At 32.2% G+C, this 13,406-nt stretch overlaps 1 protein-coding gene across 1 annotated transcript; it reads right to left on the minus strand.

Moving 5' to 3' along the window:
* LOC122591787 (disease resistance protein RUN1-like) lies at positions 1-1,891 on the minus strand. The gene is made up of 4 exons (XM_043764027.1): positions 1,685-1,891; positions 1,358-1,582; positions 1,078-1,257; positions 1-141 (listed from the first exon to the last, which is right to left on the minus strand). Exons 1-4 carry the CDS (start codon positions 1,889-1,891, stop codon positions 1-3), a joined length of 753 nt encoding a protein of 250 aa, XP_043619962.1.
* Between the last annotated feature and the right edge of the window lie 11,515 nt (positions 1,892-13,406).

The following is a 13,406-nucleotide window of genomic DNA, read 5'->3' on the forward strand; positions in this document are numbered from 1 at the left end:
TTATTCATCAGAAATGTTGACTTCCACCAACTTTTCACATCCACGAAGAACTAGTTCTTCAATATTTGTAGTCATCCCAGCTGAATCAAAGGTTTCTAGTTCAGAACGACTAAAGTCAAGGAGCCTGAGTTTGGGAAGAACCTACCAACAGAAGACATAAGAACAGATGAATATAAATAGAATATATATATATATACGAGAACGGTCCCCACACATTGCGGCGGCCGTAGAGTTAGCGGCGGTGAGATGGTAGAGATGATAGGTCATAGAGTGTAATAGGTCATAGGAGGTGATAGGTCATAGAGTGTGGCAATTTGATAAATAAATCAAACTTTTGTGAAGCTTGGTTAGCTTGGGGTTAGGTTGGATTAGCTTGGGGTTTAGGTCAAGTTGGGTCAGCTTGGGGTTGGCTGACCAAGCTGACCCAGAACCCAAGATGACCCGAGCTGACCAAGTTTCACAAAAGTTTGATTTATTTACCAAATTGCCACCGTGGTTTTTTTTTAAAGCCACATGTCACGTTCTGATTGGTTCATATAACCTTCTCTCCTTTCTCTCGTTAACACACCTTCTTATTTGATTTCTCTCCTATATATATATATATATATATCACCATAATACACATTAAACTAAACAAACTAACGAGTATTCTACCTTTTATTCTCCCCGTTTCCAGAGTTGATGAATATGGCTCTTAGGCATTTCCATCTCAACAAGCTTATCTCGATTTCCTTGAAATGTTTTAGGTAAGTACCTAAAAGGATATCCTTTCCAATGTAGAAATTGTAAACTGTTTGGAAGGTGGTATTTACAAGTAAAATACTCATATATCCTGCTATAAGATCGAGATGTTTCATAATTTGGCCGCCCCACGTGAAGAAAACATAGTCTACTCATCTTATTGCTTGGAATGTGGTATTTGTGAAATTATAGCTTCATGGACATGCGTATACGGCAGTTTCATACCTCTTATTGCTTTGGTACCCTGTTATGTAAAAAGAAAACTGACATGAAAAGTTTATCATAACAATCATAAACTTGGTATCTCCCATATAAAAAAATAAACTTGAACCTTACCATGTAATCTTTTACTATATGTTCAATTTCATCTTTAATCCATAGTAACTTATGTCGCTCTGGCTCATCAGGATCCAACCTACGAAGAATATGCATTCCCGTTTCTTCTATATGATCATGCATGTCCAACACCTTATCATCATCATCATAATGATCATCACGGAAAATTATCAAGGATTTCTGCTCGAGAACACTTAAACCAATCTGAGCATGAAATCCTAAACTTTTTTTGTATTCTGATTGCTTTCTTCTTCGTTTCACCTTTCAATAGGCAAGAAACATGTAGGAATATGTCTTTCTGATCCTCCTCTAGAGCATCATAACTTATTTTCAATATTTTCAAGGTATCACCCCATGGAATTGTTTCTAGTCTTTTAATGGCATCTTCCCATACAACTGTGGAAGGAGCACGGATGGATGAACTTAAAGTTTTGATGGTTAAAGGAAGACCAGCAGCATAGCGCAAAACCTCTTTAGATAGCTCTTCATAACCTTGAGATGGACTCTATTTTAAAAGCATACATACTAAGGAGACGAATTGCATCCTCATTGATATTGTACTAACATCATGAATATTGTGAACTCCATGCATGGGGGCTTCCAATACTTGCTTATCTCTTAATGTAATGATGATTCCACTTCCTGGCCTAAACCAACTTGGTTCTGCTAACAACTTTGGATCATTCACATCATCTAGAACTACAACTTTTTTTATACTAGGCATCCTCCTTTTCATCATACTATTCCCCTCAAAATCACTTGGCACCTCAATGCTTTGATCCCCAAACACAGAAGTAAGGATCAGTTTTTGCATATCCTACAAACCCCTAGAGTCTTGTGAGCGTTCTCTAACATTCTGAACAAAACTTTTACCATCAAATTGATTGGCTATCCGATCAAAAACTACACATACAAGAGTCGTCTTCCCCACACCACCCACACCCGTGATTCCTATCATCCGAAGGTCATCAAAGTTAACTTGTAAACTTAAAAGTAATTTCTTGTGTATATACTTTTATATATATATATATATGGTAACACTCCGGTGAGAACACTTTTAAAATAAGAACGGTGAGAACACCTTAAAAACATCATTTTGATGCATTAAAAGTCCATAAAACTAACATAGTGCATAACTAATTATCATTATTTAAGTGTTTAACAACACATTCATCCGTCAAAATCGAAATAATCATGTTTTTTTTTTGTGCATCCATCTTGGATGCATATTTATCAAAATGATGCATCCAACAAAAAACGTGATTTTTTCGATTTTGATGAATCAATGTGTTGTTAAACACTTAAATAATGATAATTAGTTATGCACTATGTCAGTTTTATGGACTTTTAATGCATCAAAATGATAATTTTAAGGTGTTCTCACCATTCTTATTTTAAATCTGTTCTTATTTGATTGTCCCCCTATACTTTTATATATATATATATATATATAGAAGAGTGAGTACTCGCACGTTGCAGCGGTGAGATGGTGGGGTGATAGGTCATAGAGTGTGATAGCCAAATGCCTTAGCCGTACGGGCTCCGCCCTTAGATTTAAAAATTCGTCGAAAGTATATCGAATTACATCTCTAATGAAAAAACATGAAACTAGTAAAGATATTGCTAGGTAACCAATACGATAATAAAGGAGATAAATCAGGAGATAATTGTGGAAGATATACGACTTCTTTTCCAAGCCAATAAAGTACACTATGAAAAAAGAAGGTGGAGATCACTATGTTTGGCCACAATATATATTAGACTCAAAACAGCCAAACTAGTCAAATGTCAAGTTTGTTGAAGCTATATTGTAGTCGATCACTATATCTGTGCACTTTCCATGATTAAACTCTAATCCATCTAATGAAATTTACAATCTTAATAATATATACTATAAGACAGTTGAACTAATGGCTTATTAACCAATCAAATTGCTCAATTTCATCAAATTGACTTTCGCTTATGTCATCATTTGGATTAACTATAAATTAAAAATCCTAATAATCATTATCCAAATATATTATTATATTAGGACAGTTGAACTAATGACTTATTAACCAATCAAATCGCTCAATTTCATCAAATTGACTTTCGCTTATGTCATCATTTAGATTAACTATAAGTTAAAAATCATCATAATCATTATCCAAATATATTGTTATATTAGTATTTATATTATATTGTAGAAAAAGTCTCATTAATTTATACTTTTTTGTTTTTCATCAATAATTTACACTTTTTAACTCTGAATACTTAATTTATATCTACTTTTAGCCATCAACTTGAAGAATTTTTTAAAATCTACAATCATTTAATTAGTTAAAAAAAATTCAATATATTAAATATTGAGTCTCATTAATTTACACTTTTTTTGTTTTCCATCAATAACTTACACTTTTTAGCCCTGAATATTTAATTTATATCTACTTTTAGCCATCAACTTGAAAGAAAATTTTTTAAAAATTACAATCATTTTAATAGTTAAAAAAATTTCAATATATTAAATATTGTCTACAAAAGTTTATTTCAAAGCATAATGACTTATTAACAAATATTAGATTAGATTTTTATAAGATATAAATATATTAATTTAATATAAACACAATTTGAACTCTAGATACATATCTCAAACATAATAACAGATGATGATAAACAACATCCTTATCCTAAACACAATAGGAATCACAAAACATGAAACAATCACAGAATAAATCACGATTTACAACAAAAGGTTACTTGGATATTAAATCAAAATCAATATGAATTTCATTTAAGGTTCATTATATATCTCAATAAAAAAGGTACATAATTTTCTCTTTTTTTATATATTAGGTTTGTGTATTAATGTTTAAAGTTACAATTGTCACTCAAATCAAGAGTCCTAATTGTTATCAAAGAGAATTGTTTGGGGAAGAATTTTTACTACTAGGATCTTCAATACATTTTTCAGATTAAGTCCTTTTATGGTTACTCCGTGGTCCTGTATGAATTTAAAGGGTCCTTGATCCTATATTGATAAATATAGTTGTTAAACTCGTATTGTCTTGTTGTATAAGGATCTTCATATCTTCAAGATCTAAGATCGAACTAACGAATATACGTCTAGTGTATTAAGTCTTATTTGCAGGAATCAAGTCAAAGACATGTTTTATGTTAAAAACGTGTTACAACGGCTAGTCTACCACTTCATCCACAAGAATCGGGATTGATAACGGAATTACTTGAAGAGGAATGATTCACAACGGTCATGTAAAGTCAATTCAGCGAATAAGAGTGATTCAAGGAAGATCCCGGATATTTCGGAATTATAGTTCAACGTCTAGCTCTATAAATAGAAGGAAAGATCGATCTGCACTGAGGACGAACAACACTCTCACTTCAACAAAATTCATTCAGCAATCATCAAGAACAACAACACTTTAGTTTACTAGCATCTTTATTTATTCATTCATTCATATCATTGTAAACACTTGTTCATCGAATTGCTATCATAATAAAAGAATAACTGGAGGGTCGATTGCATCCTCCCGGGGTTTTATTCCCTAAGATCACTTAACTGGATCAAGGGTTTTTCCTCGTCAACAAAATTCTGGTGTCTTTACTCTTATTTGCATTTCATTAAGATCTTTACTTTTATTCGTATTTAGTTAAGATTTATACTTTATTTTGCATTATTTTACATTATCTTCAACCATTTTTTTATTTACTCAAAGTATTTCGATCTCAAAGATCTTTAAAAACTCGTTTTTAGAACAAACTCTTAGTTTATTTATTTTTGATAAGAAAACTTTCTTTTTTATTTGAAGATCCTTGAACACCAAACCACACTTACAAATCTTCGGTTCATTAGTTGTCTAAAATCCTTTCTAAAATTATCTTAGGTAAATTTTGACCGAAACAATTTGGCGCCCACCGTTGGGCAAAAAGGTGTTTTTGCTGAAAAAGATTTGGATTTATCAAACATTTTGCTTTCGAAAGTCTCTTTTTGCATCATCTTTGAAAAATTATTTTTTGCATCTTCTTTGAAAATTATTTTCCAAAATCGTGTCTGATCAATCTCAAAATTCTTTTTCTTTTGATTCAATGTACGATTATCCTTACGTAAAAGAAAATTTAAGAAATCCTCCTGAGAATGCAAGGTTTCTAGCTGAACAAACTTTGAAAGGGAATACTGAAGGCATACCATCTGTAGATCCTTATTTATCCCTGATATGGAAGAGATATTTCGATCGAATTGATGAACAAATGTCTGGAATAAGAATCAACAAGCAAATTCAAGAATCACATGAATCGGTGATGAATTATGCAGTGAAGCCCAAAATCAAAAAGGAATCAGTACTGAAGGTCAAGAAGAGTATCCTGAAGATTAAGCCACTTAACAAAATCCAGAAAGATTCAGGTTAAACAATGAAGGTAAGAATGTAAGAAAATATTTGCAACTTTCTGATTATCATTTTACGGCCGATTTATCTGGCCTTATAACTATAATGAAAGGTCTGGGGGACAAAGTTAATTGGCCAAAAGCAATACCCAGAAATTTACATGTTGAAAGGAATAAATGGTGTGTTTTTCATGGAATTTTTGGTCATGAAACTGAAAAATATATAGCATTTATATATAAATTATGGAGATTAATACATAAAGGTTTGTTAGACGAGATACTTCCTAATAAAAAATTGGAGGTTAACCCAAGATTAATTTCTAAGTAGTTATTTCTTATTACTAATGTGAGACTATGAGTCGTGATTAGCCATTGAGGCTAACATGAATCATTAGTGTGTATATTTGTTTGGGAACGCAATTGCGGGAATATCAAAATGAAGATCATGAGTTGTTACACAAGGTATAAAGTTGAAACGGTTTCTTACAAAAGTTTGAATTCCGTAAAACGAATAAAGGGTTGAAGGGAAACACCTTCTCAAAACGACTGAGGTTTAACAGTACACCTCTTTTCGTCTGGGACGCATGTTAAAAAAAAAAAGTTTTGATTGTGGGTAGACCCTCACAATTGAAACTAAAATAAATGGTTGTTGATTTTTTCAATCAATGGAAAGAAGGGTTCATGATCTTTACGATCATACAAAAAAGAATAGAGATAATACCTCTAGTAAAGGAAAAAATGATTAATGAACAAAGGATTAACAATTAATGAACAAAGGATTAACAATTAAATTGCTTAATTCTTGTGTATTATGGTCATTGCTTTTTCACAGGAAAACAGGAAGAAGTCAAACAAATAAAGATCCATGTAAGTGTCAATCGACAAAGAAAGGTATGAAATCCATGATATTTATTAATATTAAAATAATTACAATAATAATTAAGAAAAAGGCCTCCTATTATGGTGATTATGAGAAGGTGCTTTAACGTCAATTCCCAGTTTGCTTTCTTCAGTTGCTTCACTTTCACCAAAAATTTGAGGATATTTGCTTTTAAGCCACCCCAAAAAGCTTTTTAAATTTCTAACCTCCGTCTTAGTATGTCAAGCTCTTTCCTCAAACTTGCCATTTCTTTTAACGTCTTGTTTCTGGTGTCCATAACTGAGTTTAGGAGTCGATTTGCATTATTAATCGTTTCATCCTTGTATGAGATTTCTGCTTCATAAGCATTTGATAATTTTTCGATAAGCTGCGAAAGAAAGATAAAAGTTTTTAGAAAAATGAAAGAAGATCAGAATATGTGATTAAGAAAAATACTTACTGAAGTTGATTGATCCCTAAGTCTCTTAGGAGTTTTGCGTCTAGATGATGATTCACTTTCCATGCTATAGTTGTAAATGTTAATAGAAAAAGAGAAGATAATCTTTATGTGTTCTCTAGGCATAAAGTTGTGTGTTAGGATTTTATTATCTTAGATATAAATAGAGCAAACAGGAAATATCAACTGGTGCATTAAGTGTCAATAGTCAAATCAAAGCGCATGAGAAGTGTGAACATAAGTACATTGGGAAGTAAATAACATTGAATAGATATTTCTTGAAAGATATGTCATAAATGCAGGTTCATAAAGTGGAGATACGAAAGTCTTGACTTATGAAAGACGGATTCCCTTATGGACAATTAACAAAGCCAAGGTACATTATTTAAAATAATTGCAATGATTTCTTATGTTGGTCTAATTTACTAGCAAATCCCTCCTTAGCAAACGACTCTTCTAATTTAGATAATGTACTACTCCATTTGTTGACATCCCAATTAGGTTTTTTTTAAACCCATAGTATTAGCCTCTGCTGCCATTAATAACTTAGCCTCTAGGACTTGGATGGCTGCGTCCATATGAAATGCCTTTAGTAATGCTTCATGATCTGCGTAATGCCATGCTATGTTTTCGTGTAGTTTAGATCTAGCTTTAGATGTTTCAGCAACTGCATCATCTAATGCTTCCCTTTGTAGGATAGAAACTTTACTTAGACGAGCAATGCTTAGGTTCTTCACTTGTATTTGATGCTCATAACAATCAATCAATTGTTTTAATTTCTAAGATAAAAACAGAACTTGTTAGAACATAAAGAAATTGAAAACCAGAAATAGGAAAGTATATGTTTACCGAATCGAATTCTTCCTTGACTTCGTTGAGCTTTTGATGAAAGTTTTCATCCTCATAGCTTTTGAGGTTAGAGGATTCAGATTTGATATTCGAAATATTAGTAGTTTTAGAATGATTCATGATTAAAAGTAAATAATGAGCAACAAAGAAAATATAGATATAAGTAGGCTGAGATCCCTAAATTATCTCAACCATATTTTAAAAGTAATGCCTAAATTAATGGGGATAGTTAGTTAAACTAAGAAAGTACGATAGATAGTATAGCATAAGTTTAAAATGGCCCACATAAACCATTTTTAATACACCACCATGACTAACCATTCCAGGTTAGCCACTCCCCGTCAGAATTGTTTTAAAGTACACACCACTCTCCTAGGAAATAAACGAGTTGTCCATAATACTTAAAAACATGGAATTAAGCTTCATCCATGTGTTATTCGACATGCTCCACATCTTGTTCCTTCGCGACCCCCTCTTCCTTTATCTCTTCATCTTCAGAAACTTCCACTGGTTTGTTTGAATCATCTCCTTTGGTTGAAACTGTAGCATTAGCAGAATCCTCACCTTTAGACTTGGATGAATCAGAGTTCTTCTCCAACCATTCCACCTTGTCCTTCCATTCTGTCACTGTCCATTTCTCACTTTGGAACCTTCTTGTTCTGCTTCGGCAGCCATTGCGATCTTAGCCTGAAGAACAACACGAGTAGTGACATCCTTGTATGCCAGAGCCTGACGATCTAGAGCTTCCTTCACTTTTTCTTTGACATTCTCTTCAGCTATTTTTGTCCTTTCCCTATAGTACTCACGACTTTTGACTTCATTGGCATAATTTTGTTTGCCCTTTGACAATTCACTTTTTAGAGCTTTGATTTCCTTAACCATTAACTTCTTTTCCTCAGATATGGTAGCAATCTTTTGATTTTCCTCAATAACCTTTTCTTGGACGGTTTTCAATAGCTAGAAGTGAAAAATAATTAAATTATGTTTTCAAACCAAAAGGATAAAAAATGTATGAGAATAAAATTTTACCATAGCAGCTTGCTCTAGGGCAGTGCTGATACTTATGTTAGCAGGAATCTGAGCAATAGGAGTAGGTTGGGTAGAATGGGCCAAATTGCTAGCCTCGGGGTCTGGTGCTGAACGAGTAGCTCTAGCACGTTTAGATGATTTGGTAGTATTATTTGCAGAAGTAGTCTTGCCTTTGTTAGCAGATTCAGGATTGATTGCCCCAATGTTCCCAAGAATTTCATCATACCCAAAAAGCTTATTTTCTGTATAAAAGAGGAATGTGTTAGAACCATGACTAAACTACATTATAGGGAATTTGTTTAAAAGTATTTACCAGCCATAGGAACGATTTGGTTAGAACTGGAATTTCTAGGAGAGTCTGGTAAAGCCCGAAAAGTCCTAAGCCCTGTTGGAAGGTTCAATATTGCCTCAACTTTGTCTTTCCCGAAAACCTCGCTGGTTGGGAATTCTTCAAGACTTGTTGTAGTACAACTAATTAGGTAAAATAATTACTGAATTAAAGTAAATAAATGAAGAGAAAAAATGAATCCCTACCCTTTTCAGTCCAAGCAGTAGGCAGATAGAATCCTTTAGGAAGAGACTTTTTTGAAACAAAGAAAAATCTACTTTTCCATGATGGGTCATTCTGAGTAACCCCCAAAGCTAATCTCTCATCTTTGTTAGGATCTTTAAGTATATAGTAACCCGGACCAAATCTTTGTAGATTATATGCTAGAGGAAGGTCTGAAATCTTAAATTCGATTTTCTTTTGTTTAACCAAATGGTCCAAAACATAAAGGGTTCTCCATAGCATAGGCATGGCTTGTGGGTATGCTAACTTAGAAAGCCTAAAAAACTGGTCATACAATCCGGGGAAAGGGAATGATAGTTTGAGGTTTTCAAAAGGAAATCCAGGGAAACAAACCCATAGATCTGACTGCATGTCTGAAGTAAGAGTGGGATCAAAAGCCCTAAATTTAGTATCTTTGGGAAAATAACCCTTAATCTTCTCAATATCGCTGTTAGTGAATAGACATTTTCTAGGGTTTTTAGCGATATATATAGGATTGAACTCTTTACTTATTTTAATTGACGAACGGGAAGAAGATAACCGAGGCATAATTCGTTGAGTAAAATAAAAACGAAAGAAAGTTTGAAGATTGAAAGAAAACTAACCTTTAGGGTTTGAAGATAATGGCCCGAGATAGAATGAGAGAAGTAAACCGTCAAAACATGTGTAAGTGGGAGATAAAAGAGGGTAGTTGTAGATGTCCCATCAATACACGTTTTACCCCTCATCTTTTTATGAACTGTCAAAACTTAACTGTAAAATAAAAAACTTATCTTTATTTTCAATGAAACATAAGTTTTGGGGACAATTGTGTGGGGAAAATTTTTTACTACTAGGATCTTGAATACAATTTTCAGATTAAGTCCTTTTATGGTTACTCCGTGGTCCTGTATGAAATTAAAGGATCCTTGATCCTATATTGATAAATATTGTTGTTAAACTCGTATTGTCTTGTTGTATGTGGATCTTGATATCTTCAAGATCTAAGATCGAACTAACGAATATACGTCTAGTGTATTAAGTCTTATTTGCAGGAATCAAGTCAAAGATGTGTTTTATGTTAAAAACGTGTTACAACGGCTAGTCTACCACTTCATCCACAAGAATTGGGATTGATAACGGAATTACTTGAAGAGGAATGATTCACAACGGTCATGTAAAGTCAATTCATCAAAGAAGAGTGATTCAAGGAAGATCCCGGATATTTCGGAATTATAGTTCAACGTCTAGCTCTATAAATAGAAGGAAAGATCGATCTGCACTGAGGACGAACACACACATCAACACTCTCACTTCAACAACATTCATTCAGCAATCATCAAGAACAACAACACTTTAGTTTACTAGCATCTTTATTTATTCATTCATTCATATCATTTTAAACACTTGTTCATCGAATTGCTATCATAATAAAAGAATAACTGGAGGGTCGATTGCATCCTCCCGGGGTTTTTTTTACCTAAGATCACTTAACTGGATCAAGGGTTTTTCCTCATCAACAAATTTCTGGTGTCTTTACTCTTATTTGCATTTCATTAAGATCTTTACTTTTATTCGTATTTAGTTAAGATTTATACTTTATTTTGCATTATTTTACATTATCTTCAACCATTTTTTTATTTACTCAAAGTATTTCGATCTCAAAGATCTTTACAAACTCGTTTTTAGAACAAACTCTTAGTTTATTTATTTTTAATAAGAAAACTTTCTTTTTTATCTGAAGATCCTTGAACACCAAACTCCACTTACAAATCTTCGGTTCATTAGTTGTCTAAAATCCTTTCTAAAATTATCTTAGGTAATTTTTGACCGAAACAAGTATGAACACAATCCTAATTGTTATCAAATTATCATAGGACATGTGATTGAAAATAAACCTATGCGTGTTATGGGTACGCATTATGATCAAATACATATATTTAAATGTCAAATATAGGATCAAAATTATGTTTATATTTTAATTCTTAATTATTTTTCATAATAATATCACATTATGAATACAACTGATTTCAAAAAGTTATATAATATAGAAATTATTATAACATGTGCCTTGTGGAACGAATATGACAAACAATTCCATCAATATGTCTCAACTAATAATGACAGTGACGAACATATGATTATTGTATTACAACTTGCAAAGTATAACACTTAGAACCCTATATCTTCAAAATTATAAGCTTTTATGACTTAATATATGAATATCTAATATTGATAATATCGTAAACCCCGTGTCCAGTGTTGGACACGGGTCTAAAATCTAGTATCTAACTATGTGCTGACGATGATATATAACGGGGAGGTAGCTTAAATCCTTTCCAAAAAAGGGAATGCAATCTTTAAAACACATTCCAAAAGGAATGAATGTCTTCCAAACCCTGCCCAGGTTATTGTGATCTGTTCACTGCACAACTTTATCGCCAAACATCGCTTCATTAGTTGTGTCTCTACACATTTATCAACACTAGTAGTTGAAAAACGGGCTGATAGACTGACAGGTCAGGACGTGTAAGTTTTGCTAGGGGTCAGGTTAGGTCACGCATCCTAAATTTGTAAAGAGTTAATAACATGAGTACCCAATTTTTTTTTAAAAAAAATACCCAACAAAATCGCAATAAAATGTGAAAATCGCAATAAGATTTTGAAAATCGCATAGAGATTTTTAAAATCGCATAGAGATTTTTAAAATCGCATAGAAATTTGGCAAAATCGCATAGAGATTTTGGAAAATCGCATAGAGATTTTGTAAAATCGTATAAAGATTTTGAAAATCTCATAGAGATTTTATAATTTCGTTATGAGATTTTAAAATCGCATAAAGATTTTGAAAATCTCTATGAGATTTTGACTTGTTTTTTATTTTGACTTTTTTTTTTTTTAATTTTGACTTTTTATTTAAATTTTGATTTTTGCATTGTGTTTTTTGAATCTCAAAAAAAGTCAAAATCTAAAAAAAAAGGTCAAAAAACGTAATGTGGAAGTCAAAATTTCAAAAAAAAAAAAATTAAAATTAGAAAAAGTCAAAATCTCATAAAGATTTTGAAAAAATCTATGAGATTTTAAAATCTCATAGTGATTTTACAACATCTTTATTAGATTTTTAAAATCCTTATGGGATTTTATAAAATCTCTATGAGATTTTACAAAATCTCTATGCAATTTTGTAAAATCTCATAGCGATTTTCTAAATCTCATAAAGATTTTCAAAATCTCATTGCGATTTTCATTTTTTATTGTGATTTTGTTAGGTATTTTGTGAAAGTCTAAAAAAAAATTAGTTAAATTGATTCATTTTTATAATAAATTGGTTACTCAAGCTATTTTTTCTCATTTGTAAAATCTTCCAAATATGATTTCAAAATAATATTAGTTGATTAATAATCTAAATATTTTCATTAAAGTATATAGGACGAGATATGCTTTAAAAAATACATGTTGGACATCTTTAAAGTTTCAACCCATTTGATCCGTTTCATATTATAAATATTTTCTGATTTACATGTTTGAACCATTAGTAATGGTTCATTACCGAACATAATCCAGATCAGCCCATTCACAACTTAAGGAGTCGAAATTACCACTTCAACATATAAGTGTCCTTGTCCCAAGAAATTGATGTTAAGGCTTTGATAATGGAATTATCCATCAATCCAGAATTCCAGCAATGTTGCCGTTACACATCACACCTACACTTCCAGGTCTACGCTTCACTCTCTGGTTCATAAGTTGCAGATACAGATACCGATACCTCACTCCCAACAACAAATGTCATTGAGCCAAGAGATTCTTTTAATAATTTTCCCGTAAAACCACAGTTTGTGTCCTAATCTTGTTTGAAACATAAAAGATTCTCAGATGGTTTTTTTCCAAGCCTTTGTAAACCTCCGCCCAAATCCCAAACAATCCAAAAAGCCAATCAGTTTTCCTTCTCAATCTTCTTTGCTACAAAAAGCTGCAACAACTGGTGTAATACAGCCACTATCCACTTCTCTGCTTAATCACTGTTTTTCTCAAATTCTTACTTTTTTTTTTTTTTAGCGGCAGAAAGCTGCTAGTAGCATATAAGTTGCTAGTAGCATATAAGTACAGGTACAAGTCTAAAAATAAACAAATTTACCCTTCCTATACTCATACAAGCCCCGAGGACATGATCCAAAACTCGCAACTAATAACAAGTAAAGCAACATTAGTTACAACCAATATC

This window comes from Erigeron canadensis, chromosome 3, assembly GCF_010389155.1.
Source record: "Erigeron canadensis isolate Cc75 chromosome 3, C_canadensis_v1, whole genome shotgun sequence".
Taxonomy (NCBI): domain Eukaryota; kingdom Viridiplantae; phylum Streptophyta; class Magnoliopsida; order Asterales; family Asteraceae; genus Erigeron; species Erigeron canadensis.